Here is a 20,803-nt window from a genome sequence, read left to right on the forward strand (position 1 = left end):
AGCTGCTGAGAATTCTGGGAGTTGAAGTCTATGCACTCGAGGGAGCAGGCTGTGACTTTATTCAAAGCATTAGCAACGTCCTCAGAAATCCTGAGAACTCCGGGATTAATTAGTTATTTATTCATTAAATCGTCCAGGAGTTCATTAATTAGGGCCACCTGGGCTGAAATGCTGAGAGTTTGGAAATAATAATCATAATAATCGCAGCTGAGTGGTTTAAATCCGATCTTAAGATGTTGGCAGAAAACTCCTGATAAATTATGATCAAGGATGATAATTATCATAACGCAATTATGATATTTTAATTAATCAAGATGCGGCAAGTAGCGGAACAATTTTACAAAGGCTATATAACATAGCCAATGTGCCCATGGGGGCGGGAAAAGATGAGGCTGTTCAATTCCAAGGACATTTTTTGCATGTGGACTAGCAACCTTTTGAAATGCTGTTGGTTCTTGAGTCTTGCAAGCGCCCCCTGCAGGCCAAAGAATATAGCAAATTTTTTTTTATATTAATTTTTTCGTGCCTTCAAATCGGCCCTGCCTCTTTAGAGCTGTGATGGCGAATCTATGGCACGCACGCCAGGGTTGGCACGCAAAGCCTGCGAGGCACGCTGTCGTCAGCTGCTCTCCTGCTTTCTGGCGCACAAATGCGCGCGGCCAGCTGGTCTTCACAAGCGCCGGAAAACAGCCTGAAAAACGGCCAAAAAAACCAGGCCATTTTCTGGCCGTTTTCAGCCAGGCTGTTTTTGGGGTTATTTTCTAGCCATTTTTTTGGACTGTTTTCAAGCTGTTTTTCAAAAACGGCCTGAAAAAAACAATCAACCAGCGGAACAGCTTGCCACCAGAAGTCGTGGGTGGAGGTTTTTAGGAAGAGACTGGACAGCCACTTGTCTGAAACGGTTGAGGCTCGCCTGCTTGAGCAGAGGGTTGGACTAGAAGACCTCCAAGGTCCCTGTCAGCTCTATTCCGATTGATTGATTCGTCCAAAGTGTCCTGTTTCAGGTCTCAAACTCACACACGCACAAATACAAACATACAGAGTTACTGGATCAGGAAGGCCATTTACTCAAGGCTGAGCAGATAACAGCAGACAAGGCAAGAAATATCAACCAACAAATTAAAGCTTCCCAGAGCACTTTTGTTCTCAAAAGGGAGCGCGCAGAGGAATAGTCAAAATCCAGTCCAAAGTTCAGAGAGCCGAGTCAGATTCCTCAAACAGTCCAAAGATCAGGGTTTCAGGAATCACAAGCAGAAACACAGGAATGATACACTACAACAGGAGACCAGAAGAGGAATATGTTTCAGGGGTGCCTCTTAAATCAGTCTGCAGCCAGCTGCCTTTAATTAAGAAAGTTACTCCCTTGGTTGGCGAGGAGCCTCACTGAGCATCGTCACTCTGCTCTCAGCTCTACTACAGTCCATGTCCAAGGGATTGGAGACTGTGCATCATCATTAGATACCTCCAGCTTTTGCGATTGTGCCTATGTGGTATCAACCAAGTCTGATGTCTCCTGAGGCTGACGTTCCACCGGTTTACCGGAGCAGTTTCTTCAATGTTGTGACTTTTGGACTGTGTTAAAAGGTCTCTTCTTTGCACAACCCTGTTGTTCCTGAGCAAGAAGCAGATTTCTTTCCCTGACTCGGGACCTCAAAGGTGCCTCCTCCACAGGTAGGTTTGGATGGAGTGAGCTCTCGCTCGGTCCTTAATGTAACCCACCCGATCGTCCGAGATAGTGAAAGAAATATCGAGAAACCAGCTGAAAAGAGAAGATAAATTCTGATCAAAGGGAAACGTGAGACATTTATGCTTTCCGAGTTGCAAGGTTCTGTTAACATACAATAAAGTAGAATAAAGTAGAATTAGCTTGTGTCTGGAAGGCTGACAACAATTTTGCAAGTCTGGAATTACAAATCTCTCGCTGTCTGTTTTACAGACTGAGAAACTAGGGAAGTTAGTTTCTCCCGAGTTTCTTTTCTTTGCCCGTTATGCAGCTGTGGGATACACTGTCTCTTATCTACCGTATTTTTCAGAGTGTAAGACGCTCCGGACTATAAGACGCAGCTACCTTTTTGGGGGAGGAAAACAAGAAAAAAGAAATCTGCCTCTGCCTCCCAGCAATTTACCTCCTTGCAGCAAACAGCAAACAATAAACAGCTCATTTCATTTTCATTTTCGGCACAGCCTGATTAGCACAAGGGGAAAAAAAGAAATCTGCCTCCCAGCAATTTGCCTCTTTGCAGCAAACAGCCCGTTTCTGCTTCAGCACAGCCTGATGAGTACAAGCAGCTGATTGTCGGTTGGATCGGCCTCCCGAAGATCAGCTATTTCAGACTGCAGGGATTTGCCATAGCAAAGTTAGTTTTCCCCCCAAGTTTCTTTCTCTGCTCATTATGCAGCTATGGGCTGCTCTGTCTCTTATCCAATTGTTCCTCTTTTTCCACCTCCCAAACTTCACACTGGCTCACCATATTTCCAATCTGGGGTCCTCCAGACCAGTGGTGGGTTTCAATTTTTTTTTACTACCGGTTCTGTGGGCATGGCTTGGTGGGCGTGGCGTGGTGTGGCTTAGTGGGCATGGCAGGGGAAGGAGACTGTAAAATCTCCATTCCCACCCCACTCCAGGGGAAGGAGACTGTAAAATCTCCATTCCCACCCCACTCCAGGGGAAGGAGACTGTAAAATCTCCATTCCATCCCCAATCCAGGGGAAGGAGACTGTAAAATCTCCATTCCCACCCCACTCCAGGGGAAGGAGACTGTAAAATCTCCATTCCCACCCCACTCCAGGGGAAGGAGACTGTAAAATCTCCATTCCCACCCCACTCCAGGGGAAGGAGACTGTAAAATCTCCATTCCATCCCCAATCCAGGGGAAGGTTACTGCAAAATCCCCATTTCCTCCCAATCAGCTGGGACTCGGGAGGCAGAGAATAGATGGGGGCGAGGCCAGTCAGAATTTTTAATACCGGTTCTCCGAACTACTCGAAATTTCAGCTACTGTTCTCCAGACCTGGTCAGAACCTGCTGAAACCCACCTCTAAGTGGTGGGTTTCAAAAATTTTTACTACCGGTTCTGTGGGTGTGGCTTGGTGGGCGTGGCATGGTGGGCGTGGCAGGGGAAGGATACTGCAAAATCCCCATTTCCTCCCGATCAGCTGGGGCTCGGGAGGCAGAGAATAGATGTGGGCGGAGCCAGTCAGAATTTTTACTACCAGTTCTCCAAACTACTCAAAAGTTCTGCTACCGGTTCTCCAGAACCTGCTGAAACCCACCTCTGCTCCAGACCCCTCTCCACTTACTCGTTCAGTACCACGGCCACCGCAGTGCCATTGGGAGTCAGGAAAGCTGAAGTCTTCAACTTACAGACGTCAAACAAGCAGTTGGAGGTGAGAGCGACTCGCACTGAGCCTTCAGGAATGAATTTGCTGGCCGGAAGAGAGGAGACGTTAGCCGATACCACTGGGCAGAGGTCAGTACTGTACCTTAATCTAATTCACGAAGAGGAGTTGATGATACAAAAAGGGTGAGGAGTGACTTATGATTTATGTTGTATTTTAATTTATGATTGTTAATTTTATACCCTGTGCAGGAATGATTGAAGATATGTAATTAGAAAATAGAAATAATTTGAATAATTTGAAATGAAATTGGGGCTGCTCAGCTGCCATTTCAGAAGGGGATGGAAAGGGAGAGAGGAGTCGAGAGAGTGAAGGAAGAAAGTAGGTAGGAAAAGAGAGAGGTAGAAGAGGGGGAAAGTAGAGGAAGAAGAAAGGGGAAAGAGAGAGGGTTAGAAAGGGGGGAAGAGAGGAGTGAGGAAGGAGGAGGTTCAACCACAATTTTTCCTTTTAGGGATTACGATGGACTATACAGTAACTGATACTAAATTGATATTGAACTTGATAACAGCAGCAAGATTACTGATTGGACAGTACTGGAAGAAAAAAGAACTACCCACAATAGAAAAATGGATATTGAAAGTTTCTAATTTGGAGGAGATGGCCAAAATCTCAGCCTTTTTGAAAGACAATACTCAAGAAAAATATTTAAACGAATGGAAGAAATGGATTGACTATATTCAAAATAGATATCAGACTATGAGATATCAGACTGCCTTTGAATGAAGGACGTAATTTTTGACTTTAAAGGAGGAAGTCAGGATATGTGAAAGAGAAGGATTATAATTGTGTTAGACTTTAAAAATTTAATGTATGAATGTTAGTTTTTTGAACTATACCTTGTATTTGTTCCGGGAAGTCTGGGGGAGAGGGGGTTTTGAGGGAGGGGAGGAGGCAGAGGGGGAAAACTTATTTCTTTTTGTAAAACTTTTCAAATAAAAAAAAGAAAGAAAGGGAGAGAGGAGTCGAGAGAGTGAAGGAAGAAAGTAGGTAGGAAAAGAGAGAGGTAGAAGAGGGGGAAAGTAGAGGAAGAAGAAAGGGGAAAGAGAGAGGGTTAGAAAGGGGGGAAGAGAGGAATGGGGAAGGAGGAGAGGAAGTAGAAAAGTGAAAGAGAGGAAGGATGGAGAAAGTAGAAGAAGGTAGAGAAGGGAAGAGGAAAGGTTGTGTTAAGGAAGGAAGTGGTAGCTGAGTAGGCCCAAATAAGTAACAAATGAAAGTTAATGATTAATGTTGAATAAGAGACTGTACATTGAATATGTTGTTGGAAAATGGAAATAAAACTTTTTTTATTAAAAAAAAAATCTAATTCACGAAAAATTAAAATAATAAAACTGCCTCCTTCCCTCCATCCCTTCCTCGGCAGCCCTGCGGAACTCCTTGCCACTGGATGAGTCCGTTCTACTAGCATCTGTATTATTGTTTTTTTTTTTCCCTCACCCGCCTCTTCCTCCAAAAACTTTGCGAAACCGTCTCGGCTGCGTTTTACCTGAAATGTCCCAGGTGGTAAAACATGGGCTGTTTGTAGAATTCATCTTTGAGGGGGTTCACAATGACGGGGCTATCCACGGGGTTGTCCACCCAGTTGGGACCCCCTGCCGTGTCCAGGGCCAAGTTCCAATCAATCCAGCCGGTGACGAAGTGGTTGAGATTCTGCAGAGAGCAAAAGCATCGGGGGGGATTTTACCGGTTGCATTCCAGCCTTTCCTTTGCATCCAGGGTGGAAAAGCAGAGACATTTCTGGGTTGAGCAAAATATGAAAGAATCAAACTTCAGACCACGGTCGGTCTTGGACTCGTGGACAGCTAGAGAGGGAAGGTCCTCTAAAGATCAGAATTTGCCCCGAGAAGTTGGGGTTGCATGGTCTCGGGTTTCCTGCTTGAGCAGGGAGTTCGACTAGAAGACCAACACGGTTCCTTTCAACTCTTGTTATCCTTCCTTCCTTCCTTCCTTCCTTCCTTCCTTCCTCCCTCCCTCCCTCCCTCCCTTCTTTCTTTCAATCCCCCCATCCTCCCTTCCCTTCCCTTCCTTCCTTCCTTCCTTCCTCCCTCCCTCCCTTCAATCCCCCCATCCTCCCTTCCCTTCCCTCCTTCCTTCTTTCCTTCCTTCCTTCCTTCCTTTCTTCCTTCCCTCCCTCCCTCCCTCCCTCCTTCCTTCCTTCCTTAGCTGGGGGTTGGACTAGAAGACCGACAAGGTTCCTTTCAACTCTTGTTATCTTTCCTTCCTCCCTCCTTCCTTCCTTCAATCCTTCCTTCTCCTTCCCTTACCTCCTCCTTCCTTCTTTCCTCCCTTTCTTCCTCCCTCCCTCCCTCCTTCCTTCAATCCCTTCCTCCTCCCTTCCTTCCTCCCTCCTTCCTTCTTCCCTCCTTTCTTCCCTCCCTCCTCCCTCCTTCCTCCTTCCTTCTTTCCTTCCTCCTCCCTCCCTCCCTCCTTCCTTCTTTCCTCCCTTTCTTCCCTCCCTCCCTCCCTCCCTTCCTTCAATCCCTTCCTCCTCCCTTCCCTTCCCTCCCTCCTTCCTTCTTTCCTCCCTTTCTTCCCTCTCTCCCTCCCTCCCTTCCCTCCCTCCTTCCTTCTTTCCTTCCTTCCCTCCTTCCTTCTTGGACAGGGGGTTGGACTACAAGACCTCCAAGGTCCCCCTTCCAACTCTGTTATTCTGTTATCCTCCAGCACACCCCTCTTTGAGGCAGAGTTTTGGTTCACTGGCTCAGCTTCTCAAAAAACGCTTCAACACCCTTTGAAGAACAAGAGACATTTTGACGTCTATCCCTGCCCTTCTTAGCGTCGACGAGATCCATTTTTGGTCGTAGCAAGGGGTCCCCTTACCGTCAGGATATTGCTGCTGTAAGAGACGCCTCTCTCCCAGCTTCCCAGGACAACCTTCGCATCCCAGTCCAGATAACCGTTGCACGCTTCGGTGTAGAGCAGGAAGAAATTGGGGTACAGGCGATGGGTAACGTCTAGAGTCAGGGTAACTGGGGTGATCGGGTCTAAGTACCAATGGATGCCAATGCCGGATACGAAGGCTGCAGCGGCACTATCGCCAATCACCTGTCAGGGGACAGAAGGAAGGAAGAGGAACCTCAATCCAGGCAGTCCTCGTCTTACAACAGCCTGCTTAGTGACCGTTCAAAGTTACAACAGCGCCAAGGGGAAAAAAATCGACCGATGACCGTGGTTTCACACTTACGTCCGTTGCAGTTCCCCCCCCCCATGGTCACCGGGTCAAAACTGGCAACCAGCATGTACAAGGTGATCCTCGACGTACGACCACCGTTGAGCTGTCACTAAACACACAATTGTAAGTCGAGGATTCCCCTGTCACAGCATAAATACCAGTAGTAGGCTTCAAATCCTGGCGCTACCAGTTTGTTGTGGTCCGTCAGCAGCCTACGGAGCTGGCAACGGAGTCGGACAGCGATGAGGCTGAGGTGAGGCCAGGGGCATCGGGGAGTGAGGTACGGACTCCAGAGCCTCCAGAGACTGATAGTAGTGAGGCAGAGGAAGAGGAGGAGCCTGTTCCTAATGCACGCATGAGAAGAGCTGCCAGAAGGCAAGAGCAGCTCAAGCAGAGAGGACAACTCAGGAGTAAGGCCAGGAGATGATTGGCCCCTCCCATAAGGCTTAAAACAGACCAGCAACGGCGTTTGGGCTTTGCCAGAAAACAACGTTGGTAGCTATGTCTTCTGCTTTGTCTACGTCTTGCATTTATTTCTGTGACTTCTGAACATTTGCCAAGAAAGGCCTTTGGCAGTTTGCCTAATTGGACTAAGGTTTGCAATAGGACTGAGGAATTTGTGTTGGGAGGAATTTGCTTTCATTCAGTTGAACTACGCTGAGAACGAAGTAATTCTCAGCTGTTCGAATAAAGTTTGTTTGTTTTTACACTGACTGAGTTTCCTACTACCTACTTGGGCCTGGGTCACAACATAGTTTGCTATCGGTAGTGCACGGGCGCAAAGCATTTTTGATGACGTCTGCGCAGGTGGGCAGAAACTTTTGCCACCGCTGCTAACGGTTCACCCAAACTGAGGCGAACTGGCCCGAACTGGGAGTAACCAGCACTGGTAGATATATCCTACACTTGGAACCCCACCTGGTCGGCCCAGTTTGGCAAGTGACACCTCCCGTCATCAAGGATCATCAGGCGGACATCGGCATGACGGCTGGCAACAAGGGCGGGACCCAAATCTTGAACGATAAAATCACGCTGATGTTGCGGCGAGAAATAATTGCAAGGAAAGTCTTCCCGACTTATGAAAAGGGCAGTGATGGGTTCGTTCTGAGAGCTGAATGCCCAGAAAGTAATATTGTTTTTGGCGTACTCGTCGAAGAACCTAAATTCAAAAAATCAGAATGTTGCGATCGTGTCAGTTTTTAAGCGTGCCGTATCAATATGATTTGGGGAGGAGTTTGAGAAGGGGTGGAGCCACAAAGTAGGTGGGACTTGCCTAGGGGAGGAGCCTGCTAAATTCAAAGTTTAAGAAGCACTTCCTAAACCAGACGAGATTGAAAAAGTGTGGCTACCTGATAAAATAGCGAGCCCAGGTCTTGTGGTAGCGGTCGCCCGGTTCTCCCTTTAGCATGGATTTGCCTTTGACCTTGTTGTTGACCCTCAGCCAGCCAGGACTGGTCCAAGGGCTGGCGATCAGTGAGAGGGTTCTCTTGGCATGGGCCATGATACGATGGAGTAGAGGGATCTGTGGAGAGAGACAACTATCTCCGGGGATGGCCTGATCGATCCTCCACAAGACCATTCACAGGATCTCCTTGTGGACTTTGATCGTGTTAATCCCGGAGCTCTGCATGTAGTCGTCCACTTATGGCCATCATGGAGCCTGCCCATTACAGTCGTTAAGTTGTAGCAGTCCCAAAACGGTCACCAACCCAACTGATCAACATTTTCTCCAGTGGTTGTTAGGCAGGCATCCTCCTCCTCCTCTCCTCCTAATTTATTTCCTTCCCACTTCTAACACTGATGTTGTTGCTAAATTGGGTCGTGAAACGTCTTGCAAGGAAACAACCAAGCTCGCTCAAATTAGCTTTCAGAGCTGTAGAGCGGAAACCAGCCTTCGACACAACCACGAAGCTCAACATCTAGCCCAGTGATGGCAACTCTTTTTTTCCTGGGGTGCCAAAAGTGCGTGTGCTTATGCTATTGCACGCGCACACATGTGCCGACACCCATAATGCAATGCCCCACCACAGGCCCTGCCCCCTGCACATGCCTGTGTGATCCCCCCCGCATGAATACACGACCCCCCTGAACTCCCCCAGCCCCCCTGCATGTGACGCAATCCCCACTGGGCTCCCCCCGCACCCCACACATTCGCACCCGACCCCCGTTTTTGTGCTAGCCAGCCCTCCCTGGAGCCTCCTGGAACTGTTCTGTCCTCCTTCGCCTCCGTCCGAGCGATGGCTTAATCAGCCGGCACTATCAGCTCTGGAAGCAAAATAGCGAGCGTCTGCCAAGTGTCTCTGGTATCTCCCTCGACGCCAATGAGTCACCCAGGAACAAACTTCAGCTCTTAGTTAATCAGTTGATTTGCCTGCTACGAAGAGGCACAGCAGCTCTCGCTGCCTTTATATCCTGTGGGGTGTGGCTCCATGACGCAGCACTTCCTAGCCTGCCCACCCCTGCTTCTGTTGTTCCCGCTCTCCTGCCTAGGAAACCTAGGGTGCAGCCAGGCCTGATTGCCATCAGCCGGGTCTGGAGGCATGGCCTGGGGGGGGAAGAGTCAGGGGACGGAGGCCTCGTTATCTCTTCCACCTGGCCTGCCTCTGGCTCCTGGAGCTGAGCCAGGGAAGCCGGTGTTCCCGAGGTAAGTCCTGACGACCCTTCCCCCTCACTTTCCAAGTCACTTTCTGGCAGGAGGCCCGGCATGGGGGGCGCAGACACAACAGGAACCAAAAACAGGCGTTGGAGGGACGCCACACACCCTCATCCTGTTTTTGTGCTAGCCAGCCTCCCTGAAGCCTCCTGGAACCAAAAATGGGGCACGTGACCCCACCCCACCCACCACCCACCCCGCACATGCGCGCGTGTCTCCTAGCAGAGACCCGAAAATCAGCTGGCTGGCGACAGGCACGTGGGCATGCGCAGTGAAGCTTACCTGGGTTTAGGCTCACATGCCCGCAGAGATGGCTCCGCGTGTCGCCTCTGGCACGCGTGCCATAGGTTCGAACTCACCCTAAGTTTGGTATCTTCAGGGGCCAGTTCTCACTACTAGCATTGATGTTGTTACCTAGCTGGGTCATGAAATGTCTGCAGGGAAACCAACAAGCTCAGAGATCTCCAAGGGTCCCACAGTCCTCCTCCTCCTCCCTGCAACCCCTCCCTTCTAGCACTGATGATGTTACCGAGATGGGTCATGAAATGTCTGGAAGAAAACAATCAAGCTCAGAAAGCATCAAGGACCCCCCACAGCTCATATCGGTAGCAGAAACAAATCTGCAACACAACCTGGAAGCCCCTCAGTGGGTGGGCGTGCTAAGTCTGACCCTAAGTTTGGTGTCTTCGGGGGCCAGTTCGAAACACTTCAGCTCGAAGTCATCCACGCAGCGGTCGTCGTAACTGTACGGCCGCGTGGAAAAGTCGGAGCAGCCAATGGGCCAACGCAGCAAGTTGTACTCAATTCCTGCAGAAGCAGAGAGAGAGAGAGAGAGGGAAATATTCTGGTCTTCTGATTTTCAGAGAAACATAACATAACATAACAACAGAGTTGGAAGGGACCTTGGAGGCCTTCTAGTCCAACCCCCTGCCCAGGCAGGAACCCTACACCATCTCAGTCAGATGGTTATCCAACATTTTCTTAAAAATTTCCAGTGTTGGAGCATTCACAACTTCTGCAGGCAAGTCGTTCCACTTATTAATTGTTCTAACTGTCAGGAAATTTCTCCTTAGTTCTAAGTTGCTTCTTTCTTTGATCAGTTTCTACCCATTGCTTCTTGTTCTACCCTCAGGTGCTTTGGAGAACAGCCCGACTCCCTCTTCTTTGTGGCAACCCCTGAGATACTGGAACACAGCTATCATGTCTCCCCTAGTCCTTCTTTTTGTTAAATTAGACATACCCAGTTCCTGCAACCGTTCTTCATATGTTTTAGCCTCCAGTCCTCTAATCATCTTTGTTGCTCTTCTCTGCACTCTTTCTAGAGTCTCAACATCTTTTTTACATCGTGGAGACCAAAACTGGATGCAATATTCCAAGTGTGGCCTTACATCCACATCCACATCATCATCATCATCATCATCATCATCATCATCATCATCATCATCATCATCATCACGCCATCAGTTCCATCTCATAAAGATGGTGCTTCGTCAGATGTCTTCTTATTCCTTCTCCTTCCTCTTCCTTTTTCCTTTCATGCTATGCCTTTCAGTCGCTCCGTTCTCACTGAATTATATTTTCCCTGAATTGCTCTCTTCTTGCGGTAGTTTTTTTTTTCTTTTTTCTCATTCTCGAGCATTCCACGGATAAACCGAGTCGATTCAAAATTCAAAAGCAGAACCTACCTTGTTTTTATTCCTCATCAAACGTCGCTGCGTAAAGTCAATAAAACGAGCTTTAAAACCAAACGCTTCCCGGATTCGTTCGAACCGTGTGCCCGCCAAAAGATCACCATTCTGCTTTTATTTATTATTTAGATTTTTATACCGCCCTTCTCCCGAAGGACTCAGGGCGGTGTACAGCCAGATTAAAAAACAGTAGAATATACAAATTAAAACAAAAATTAAAATAACACATTCTATAAATGGCCGAAAATTTAAAACCGTCAAATTTGACCCATAAAATTCATAAAATACCCCAATTAAAATTATTAAAATTCAAAAGTTTAAAAAATTAAGCCAGTCCCTGGCTTAAACGCAGCCTTAACCCTGCCGGTTTTTAATCCTTGCTTTGAGAAAGGTAAGCTGCTGAGCTGCTACGTTTCATCAAGCGGCCATTCCCCATTTTCTCACCTTCTTCGGAGAAGTAAGACCGGAGAAGCTGGTTTTGGGCTGCGTAAGACAAATGCAGGATGTTGATGGCCGCCGCGTCGGTGAGCGACCCGCCGAAACCTTTCACGTATTGGTGCTGAACAGTGGGATCGTAGGTGTAGATTCCACCTGAGACGAAAGAAGGAACAGAAGGAACAAAATAAGGAAGGGACCTTGCAGGTCATCTAGTCCAACCCCCTTCCACCCCCGATTTACCGGAAACTCCTGAGCTGGCAATCATTTCCCCTTCGCTCCGCTCCAAGCGTTGGCCGTCCCTGCTGGTTGTGTACTTGACAAAGTTGCCGACGTCAGGCAGGGAGACCGGGTCCACCGTGTCGCAGTACGTCGCGTTGCACACGCACACCATGGCATTTGCACGAAGGAATTTAGGAATGCAGGGCTGGCGTGCTAGAGGTCGACCAATAATGGACAGGAGGGAGGGAAAGAGGTGAATTTAGACCCCGCCTACCAGCACAACGGAGCCCCGCCCACTTTTCCTTCCGGCTCCACCCACAAAAAGACTTCCCAAAGGCTTCCCCACTGACCTCTGGCCACCACCATCCCTAGGAAGATGGGGAACAACACCCGCAAAGCATCAGATGTCTGCATAGCAGCGCTAAAACATCGGCCTTTGAACTTTAAGAGAAATTTGCCTGCAAGGGGGGGAAAAAAAGATTCGTTTTGGGGGAGGGGTGTTTCACGTGCAAAGCTGTTAATTTATTAATGCAGGGTTGCTTCAGCCCAAATCCTAAACCTGCCCCCTTCCCCCCCCCCATCTATTCCTTGCAGGACGTACAAGGTTAGAGTCCAACCGAGATCAATTTTATCTACCAGATCAGCGGTGGGTTTCAAAAAAATTTTGCTACCGGTTCTGTGAGTGTGGCTTGGTGGGCGTGGTAGGGCAGGATACTGTAAAATCTCCATTCCCACCCCACTCCAGGTGAAGGATACTGCAAAATCCCCATTTCCTCCTGATCAGCTGGGACTCGGCTGAAGTAAAAATGCTTTTAAAAGGAAAAAAAAACCCTCTGATGATCACAGGGCTAAGCTTGGCATGGGCGGGGGGTGGGAGGGGGCAGGGATTTTTGCTACCGGTTCTCCGAACCACTCGCCGCCATCGCTACCGGGTCAGGTGATCTGGTCCAAACCGGGAGCATTTCACCCCTGATCTACTTCAACCCACCCCTCAAGTAGCAGAAGTAACAGAGACCCTGGCTTGTTACACTTGTCATGGCGGTGTAGCTGTTCGTGGCAGGACGCCGCCAGGCTCCTTGTGCCGTTGCGTGCCATTCCCGTGCATTGGGAAGTGAGGTGCAGACTCCAGAGCCTCCAGAGCCTGATAGTAGTGAAGAAGAGGAACTGGAGGAGCCTGTTCCTAATGCATGCATGAGATGAGCTGCCAGAAGGCAAGAGCAGCTCAAGCAGAGAGGACAACTCAGGAGTAAGACCAAGAGATGTTTGGCCCTTCCCATAAGGCTTAAAACAAACCAGCACGGGTGTTTCAGCTTGCCAGAAAACAACGTTGTAGCTGCGTCTTCTGCTCATCTTCTGCTTCATCTACGTTTTTGTTTTTGTGGCTTCTGGACGTTTGCCAGGAAGGGCCTTTGGCAGTTTGCCTAATTGGACTAAGGTTTGTGAGATAACGGAGGAATTTGTGTTTGGGAAGCATTTGTTTTACTTTGAGTTGCACGACGCTGGGAATGAAGTCATTCCCAGCTGTTCGAATAAAGTTTTTTTTTTTCCACGGACTAAGTTTATTACTACCTAGGTGGGCCTGGGTCACAACACCCAGCCCTAGCTTGATTTTTTTAAAGCTTGCACTTCACCCCATCTCTTACAACCAGACGGTGGGCGGGGTTTAACTACTTTTGGGGGGATACGATATTTATTATTCTCCCGAAGGACTCAGGGCGGTGTACAGCCAAATAAAAAGCGCAATATATAAATTAAAACAAGACTAAAACAAACATATTACAAAATGGCCAAAAATTTTAAAAATTTAAAACATTTAAAATAGTTTAAAAAACTATTTTAAACTATAGTTAAAAAACTATAACCCCAGATTAAAATTTAATTAGGCCAGTCCCGCTTGAATAAATAGATGTGTTTTCAGCTCACGGCGAAAAGTCCGAAGATCAGGCACTTGACGTAAACCAGGGGGAAGTTCGTTCCAAAGTGTAGGAGCCCCCACAGAGAAGGCCCTGCCCCTGGGGGCCGCCAGCCGACATTGTTTGGCGGACGGCACCCTGAGAAGGCCCTCTCTGTGAGAGCGTACGGGTCGGTGGGAGGCATAGGGTAACAGCAGGCGATCCCGTAAGTACCCGGGCCCTAAGCCATGGAGCGCTTTAAAGGTGGTAACCAAAATCTTAAAGCGCACCCTTTAAGAGAGGCGGGCATGCAGCTGGGAGGCAGGTACAATTGTAACAATCCAAAACAACTTATCGCTTCTGGCAAACGGGATCTCGGAAGATCACCGCCACTCCAGCTCCCTTCCCCTGGAGTCTTGGATCGATGCCAAACCCGGAAACAGGATGAGCAGATCTGGAATGAATAAGCCCCCATCCTTCCTCTCTCGTCCTAGCCGGATGTTGATAAAGCCTGCTAGACTGACAATTAAGTTGTGGGTGAAGGTGGTTTTATTATAGACCAATCTAGCCGGAGGCGACAGCCTGGGGCGTTGAAAACATGCTGGCTTTGGAAAAATTTCCTGACTTTTTTTTAAAAAAAAAACTTTTCAGAGGTCGTCTTTAACTTACAACAGTTCATCTAATGACCTTTCCAAATTGTAAGGGCGCTGGGAAAAAAAATAGTGTGTTGGGACCATTTCCCACAATTTATGAGCATTACAGCATCCGTGATTTAAAAAAAAAAAAATCCGGATGTTGGCATCCGGCTCATATTTACGACGTTCGCAGCGTCTGTCCCCTTTTGTGACCTTCTGAAGAGCCAAGACAATGGGGATGCCATATTCCCTTAACAACCGTCTTGGTAACTGAACAGCGGCGTGGTTTCGCTTCACAAATGTGGCAAGACAGGTTGTAAAATGGGGGGAAACGTCAGTTAACAAATGTCTCGCTGAACGACAGGAATTTTCGGCTCCGTTGTGGTCATACGTCGAGGACTACCTGTACTGGTTTTGGTGTCAACTGCAACCAACCCTCATTCCTCCTGCGTCCCCCATGTTCAGAAATCTTGTCTCCAAAATATTCAGTCAAAAACAGCTCCATCCAATCTACAACGAAAAGTCTTTTCGATGCTCGCAAAAGCAAACCAAGCCATTAAAAATGTTGGCCCATCAACAGCCAAGAAGTAGATGCAGAGAGAGAGACAAATATCCAAAAGAGGAATTTGGGAGGCAAGTCCCAAAAAAAAAAAAAAGCATAGCAATTAAAGTTATTGAAGCAGGAAAGAGACGATGGATAGATGGTATCCCTTCTATGTTGTTCCGATTTGCTTTCTCCTCTTCTCTCTCCTTCCCCGCCCCCTTTTTTTTAAGGTGGGTAACATGAATAGAAGTTAGGTAGGATAGAAAGAAAAATGTCTTTTAATAAAGGGTGACATGATTAAATAAGTGATTATTTCTATCACTTATTTAATCATGTCACCCTTTATTAAAAGACATTTTTCTTTCTATCCTACCTAACTTCTAGGTAGACAGAAATAAGAGAAGGGGGGAATATTAGTGTATACGCTTTTATATAATAAAATAAAAGCATTAACAAGAGAAAACATGGAATAATTGAACAATGACGGACTGCAACTTAATAGAAAAGTGTATCATTATAAGAAATACCCTGTTTCCCCAAAAATAAGACATTCCCCCGATAATAAGCCCAATCGGGCTTTTGAGCTCACGGCAATAAGGCCAAGCGCTTATTTCAGGGTTCAGAAAAATATAAGACAGGGTCTTATTTTCCGGGAAACACAGTATATAAGTTGACTAAATGTAATAACTAGGATTAATTCTACTAGTTTTATTTGTATTAGAATGTATGGCACCCGGCTGCTGCACTGTTCACGCATTGATTTATTTGTTAAAAAAATAAAAAAAAATAAAAAAAGACTTGGAGGGAATGTTGGTTTGTCTTGCTAGAAGTTTTACACCACGATCAATATGTCGGGTGGCTTCCGTGATGCATTTATAAGATGGTTTAGCCCTCAAGCCCACAAGTCAAGAGTGCCATATAAAACATTCCCCCCTTATTCCATCATCCTAAATTCACTTTATCCCACATCCCGCAATCCTGAAATACTTCCCCCCCCCCCCAATTTGCAACCTGAAACCACATTTTTCCCATTCTGAAGTCAGAATTTTCCCCGTTCTGCGATCTGAAATCGCTTTTTCCTTCCATTCTATGATCCTCAAAACTGCCACCCCCTCCTTTTTCCTTTGGCACCGTAATAAACACAGAATTGTAGGTTACGTTCCTACCTGTTGAATGCTTTATTTCAGAACTTGGAAAGCTGATGTTAGTTCCCAGGGAGAAGAGAATAAAAATCAGGCGATCGTAGCTGCCGCGGCTCGACTCTTGTATGTTCTTGGGAGAGAAGCCAAGAGCTCTGGCAGCAAAATTTATAACACTCATCTAATATGAGAACTGGAAGAGCTGACTGGCTTGGCCAGGGAAAATACATTAAGAAACTTCTACCGTATGTCAATTATTACCTGGAGGAAACTAAAAGAAGTTAGACATCCAAGAAAGAAATGGAGAACTGAAGAAGAGTCAGCAATTCCAGAGGAACGAAGAAGCAGACAAGAAGTTGTCTTGAATAGAATAGAATAGAATAGAATTTTATTGGCCAAGTGTGATTGGACACACAAGGAATTTGTCTTGGTGCATATGCTCTCAGTGTACATAAAAGAAAAGATACGTTCATCAAGGTACAACATTTACAACACAATTGATGATCAATATATCAATATAAATCATAAGGATTGCCAGCAACAAGTTATAGTCATACAGTCATAAGTGGAAAGAGATTGGTGATGGGAACTATGAAACGATTAATAGTAGTGCAGATTCAGTAAATAGTCTGACAGTGTTGAGGGAATTATTTGTTTAGCAGAGTGATGGCCTTCGGGAAAAAGCTGTTCTTGTGTCTAGTTGTTCTGGTGTGCTTTTGTGCGTTTTGTTTTTTGTTGTTCTGGTGTGTTTTGAGATCACCCAAAAGTGCTCCGGGTAGTTGTTTCTCACAAGAGACCACAAGTCAATTGTTTCCAGAAGGTTTAATGCTCCAGAAGACTACTCATCTTCCTCAAAATATGATTGACACCTTCAAAATGACACTGGGTTTGCATGTTTCCTTTTCTAACAACTTTTGCAACTGCTCGTTAGCAGCTTTTCGAATGTGAGGAACCTCTAACGCAGGGGTGAAATTTGGGCGAACCGGTAGGTTAAAAAAAGCTACCAGTTCGTCTGAACTGGTATTTCCGACGATCAGCTGTGCTGCCCAATTTATGTTTTTAATTCCCCCCCTCGCTGTTCCCCCCCCCCTTTGCTGTTCTACTTACCTTCTTAAGCCTCCTTTTTCTGCATGCAGCGCGCCTTTGGCGCGCGGCGCGCATGCGCAGGAAGCAAACCGGTGACAAACCACAAAGGATTTCATCATTGGTTTAACGTCCCACGTTTTATTCTACCTGGTGAGTTTTTTTTCAATTTCTTCAATTTAGCAAAGAAAGTTTTAAATACAAGATTAAAGATTTAAAAACTTCTTTTTTTTTTTTTTAGAGTAAACGGAAACAAGGGTGCTTGGAACATGGATTTTGGGAGGGTGTAAAGAGACAAAGATGAATCTGAAATAAGATTTTGAAATTAATGGTAAGAAAATTTCCGGGAAGGAATTAATTGCTGCTTGCAATTACTGCAGGTTCTAGTCCCACCAGGCCCAAGGTTGACTCAGCCTTCCATCCTTTATAAGGTAGGTAAAATGAGGACCCAGATTGTTGGGGGCAATAAGTTGACTTTGTGTATAATATACAAATGGATGAAGACTATTGCTTAACATAGTGTAAGCCGCCCTGAGTCTTCGGAGAAGGGCGGGATATAAATGCAATTTTTTTTTAAAAAGGAACTACTGTTGTTTTCAATTCTTAAAAAAAAAAACTGATAGGATGAGAGTTTGAAGGTTAGACACTAGAGGGAACCAGAGGGAGCTAAAAATATTCAGGGAGTCCTTGACTAACAAGTTTGTTTCGTGAGCATTCGAACCTGCAACGGCACTGAAAAATGTGACTTATGACCATTTTTCACACTTACAAACTTGGTAGCATCCCCATGAATCATGTGATCAAAATTCAAACGATTGCCAACTGACTCATATTTATGACCGTTGCTGTGTCTCGAGGTCATGTCATCCCCTTTTGTGACCTTTGACAGATTCCCTTAACAACCGGGTTACTAACTTATCAACGATGGTGATTCACTGAACAACGGTGGCAACAAAGGTCGTAAAACGGGGCCAAACTCACTTAATAAATGTCTCACTCAGCAACAGAAATTTTGGGCTCAATTGTAGTCATAATTCAAGGTTTACCTGTAATTAGAGAACACTTATATTTGACTTACGAAGACAACCGATACTTTAATCTCAGACACAATGAAGGGTGTTTGGGAACAACGGATGCAGAATTAATTTTAAGAATGTCTGCCATTATAGAGTAAACTGAGTTTAAAAGGTGTTATGGAAGAAGAATAGATTTTACTGGGCACAAGTAAATGATATGGAAATGATATGGAAAAAAGATGCTACATTAAATATACAAACGAAACCATTTGATGTTTTAATAATCCAAGGGGTTTGCAAAATGCAAACCGGAAGAACGACCTGCATGTCTTTCCTATATTGGATTTACGAAAGAGACTTATTAAAGCTTTGAAGAAGTTTGTGAGAAAGGACAAAGAAAAAACAAGAAAGAAAAGAAAGTAAGTTCTAGGACATTATTTGGAATTAAGGGATTTCAGGGAGTTTATCTGAAGGAATTAAAGATCAAGATCGTTACAACTAAAAGGAAGGAATTCAAAGTGGGTTTATTTGACCAAAATTAAACATTTTAATCTTGATTTGCTCAAGATTAAAATGAGACTACGAAGTTTTAAGAATTAAATTTGATTTACTAATCTAGAAGATAACAAATACTTTAATCTCAGACATAATGAACAGTGTTTGTGAACAACAGATTAATTTTAAGAATGTCTGCCATTATAGATAAACTGAGTTTAAAAGGTGTTATGGAGGAAGAACAGATTTTACGGGGCAAAAGTAAGACTGATCTGACAATGATATGGAAAAAAGATGCTACATTAAATATACAAAGTGAGTTTGCCACTTTTCCATCCTTTGCTGTGCAACCCTTTCGCAGGTATTCCTCATCTTACAACCATTTGCCGCGATTCACTTCACAACCGTGGTCAAAAAAAAAAAGACGTAAAATCAAACACATCTCTTTTAATAACCGCCTTGCTTAGTGACCGAAATTCTGGTTGTAAATCAAGAACTAAATAGCATGTATATGCTAAAAATTGGAAAAATGAGAAAGGAAGTCATCAAGAAAATAATGGAACGTGCTGAAATGAGCAAATTGACATTTGAAATTAGGGAACAGGAAGATAAACAATATTACAAGATATATGACTTATTTTATCAGTGGTTAGACAAATAATCAAATTTGATAGAGGTTTTTATAATGTAGGAATTGTTGAAATATATAAAATAAAACGGAATATCAGCTGTTTGATTCAAGATGGTGAAATGAACGATGCAACATAATGAATTCAAAATTGAGAATACTTTGTATGAAGTGAGAGAAGAAATAGTTAAAACAAACGAATAATGGACTAAAACCATTGGATATATATCAGATTGGTAAAATGTGAAATTAGATAAATTAAAAGATACGAATTTGGTGAAATTGCACAAAAGATTTTTAGTCAACCAACTGACACACCGCTTGTATTTGTATTGAAGATGTTTTTTATGTCTGTCTGTCTAAAAAAATAATAATAATAATAAAAAGAACTACCTGTATATACTTTTCTCCCTCCAAAATGAAAAACTAACTTGTTATTTGTAACGGTGGGAAAACAAAAACCAATATAGGTTCAGACGCATATCTTTTAAAGAAATGAATCAAGTCTGCCTTCAAAGAGGAAAAAAAAATCCTAATACCCTTGAGTCACTTCTAATATGTTTCGATGCAAAACAACAACATGAACTGTCGGGAAGAGACGCAACCAAAATTAAAGTTTATTAGCTAACTCCTTACCCATAGCAAGACTCCAGGTACCTAGCGACTCACCTGGGTTTTTAAAAAAAAAAAAAAAAGTTAAAAGGAAGTAAAAGCTGGTGTTTTTCAAACTGGCAACTTTAAGATGTGTGGACTTGGACGCCCAGAATTCCCCAGCCAACGTGCTGGCTAAGGAATTCTGGGAGTTGAAGTCCGCATCCCTTAAAGTCTCCGAGTTTGAAAAAAAAAACCACGTTATTCTAAGACAGTGATTGGCGAACCCCGAGTGCCCAAACCGGAACACGTGTGGATGCGTGCACGCCGGAACGCCGCAAAACCCAAAGACCAGCTGGCTGGTGCTCATTGCGCATGCTGGTCAGCTGGTTTTCTGTTTCCGGCATGCGTTTGCACGCCAACCAGCTGGTCTTTGCGCACGTCGTAGCACCAGAAACCCATAGACCATCTAGGCAGCGCACACATGCCGGTTTTGGCCATTTTCAGGCCATTTTGGGGGTTGTTTTCAGGACATTTTTTTTTGACCGAAAAACAGCCCCCCAAAAAAGGTCCGGAAAACGGCCTCTTTTTGCACCATTCTTCTGTTTTCCAGCGCTCCGGCGCCTGCGAAAACCAGCTGGCTGGCACAGTAGGAACAAAACGAGCAGCTGGCGACATCACGAGTGCCCACCGAGGGGTCTCTGCGTGCCGTGGATTCACCATTACAGTTCTAAGAGCTGTGACTTTATTCAGAGTATAATAACCTTCAGAATAACCTTCCTGAAAACTCTGGGTTTAATTAGGCCATTAATTCATGAACTCATCTATGAGTTTGTTAATTAGGGCAGCCTGCGATGAAATGCTGAAAGTTTTGATGTAGCCCTTTGAAATAATAATCATCGAATTTAATGAATGGTTAGTCTAAAGTGTTGCCAGAAAACCCCTCTTAATTTTTTTAAATTAATAATACTGTCAAAATTATTAAAATATGGCAAGAGTCGTGTGTATTTGTAGTGGACAACTTTCTAAGGGATCAGAGACTATAATAACCCAGCCAATGTCATCCTTAATCCCAATGTTTAATGGGATTAAGGATGAGGTTAAATTTAAAGGACGTTTTGTACATGTGGACTAGCAACTTTTTTGAAATGCTGTCGGTTCTTGAGGCTGCAGCACTCCCCGTGCCTTCAAATCCGTCCTGACTCTGTGACTTA

The 20,803-nt window shown here is 45.1% G+C and overlaps 1 protein-coding gene across 1 annotated transcript; it reads right to left on the reverse strand.

Moving 5' to 3' along the window:
* Positions 1 to 1,650: 1,650 nt before the first annotated feature.
* LOC131186812 (lysosomal acid glucosylceramidase-like) lies at positions 1,651 to 12,661 on the reverse strand. Its single transcript, XM_058160738.1, has 11 exons — positions 12,595 to 12,661; positions 11,917 to 12,024; positions 11,588 to 11,779; positions 11,354 to 11,500; positions 9,892 to 10,028; positions 7,918 to 8,090; positions 7,487 to 7,727; positions 6,217 to 6,441; positions 4,883 to 5,046; positions 3,301 to 3,426; positions 1,651 to 1,759 (listed from the first exon to the last, which is right to left on the reverse strand). Exons 1-11 carry the CDS (start codon positions 12,659 to 12,661, stop codon positions 1,651 to 1,653), a joined length of 1,689 nt encoding a protein of 562 aa, XP_058016721.1.
* Between the last annotated feature and the right edge of the window lie 8,142 nt (positions 12,662 to 20,803).

Source organism: Ahaetulla prasina, chromosome 17, assembly GCF_028640845.1.
Source record: "Ahaetulla prasina isolate Xishuangbanna chromosome 17, ASM2864084v1, whole genome shotgun sequence".
NCBI lineage: Eukaryota > Metazoa > Chordata > Lepidosauria > Squamata > Colubridae > Ahaetulla > Ahaetulla prasina.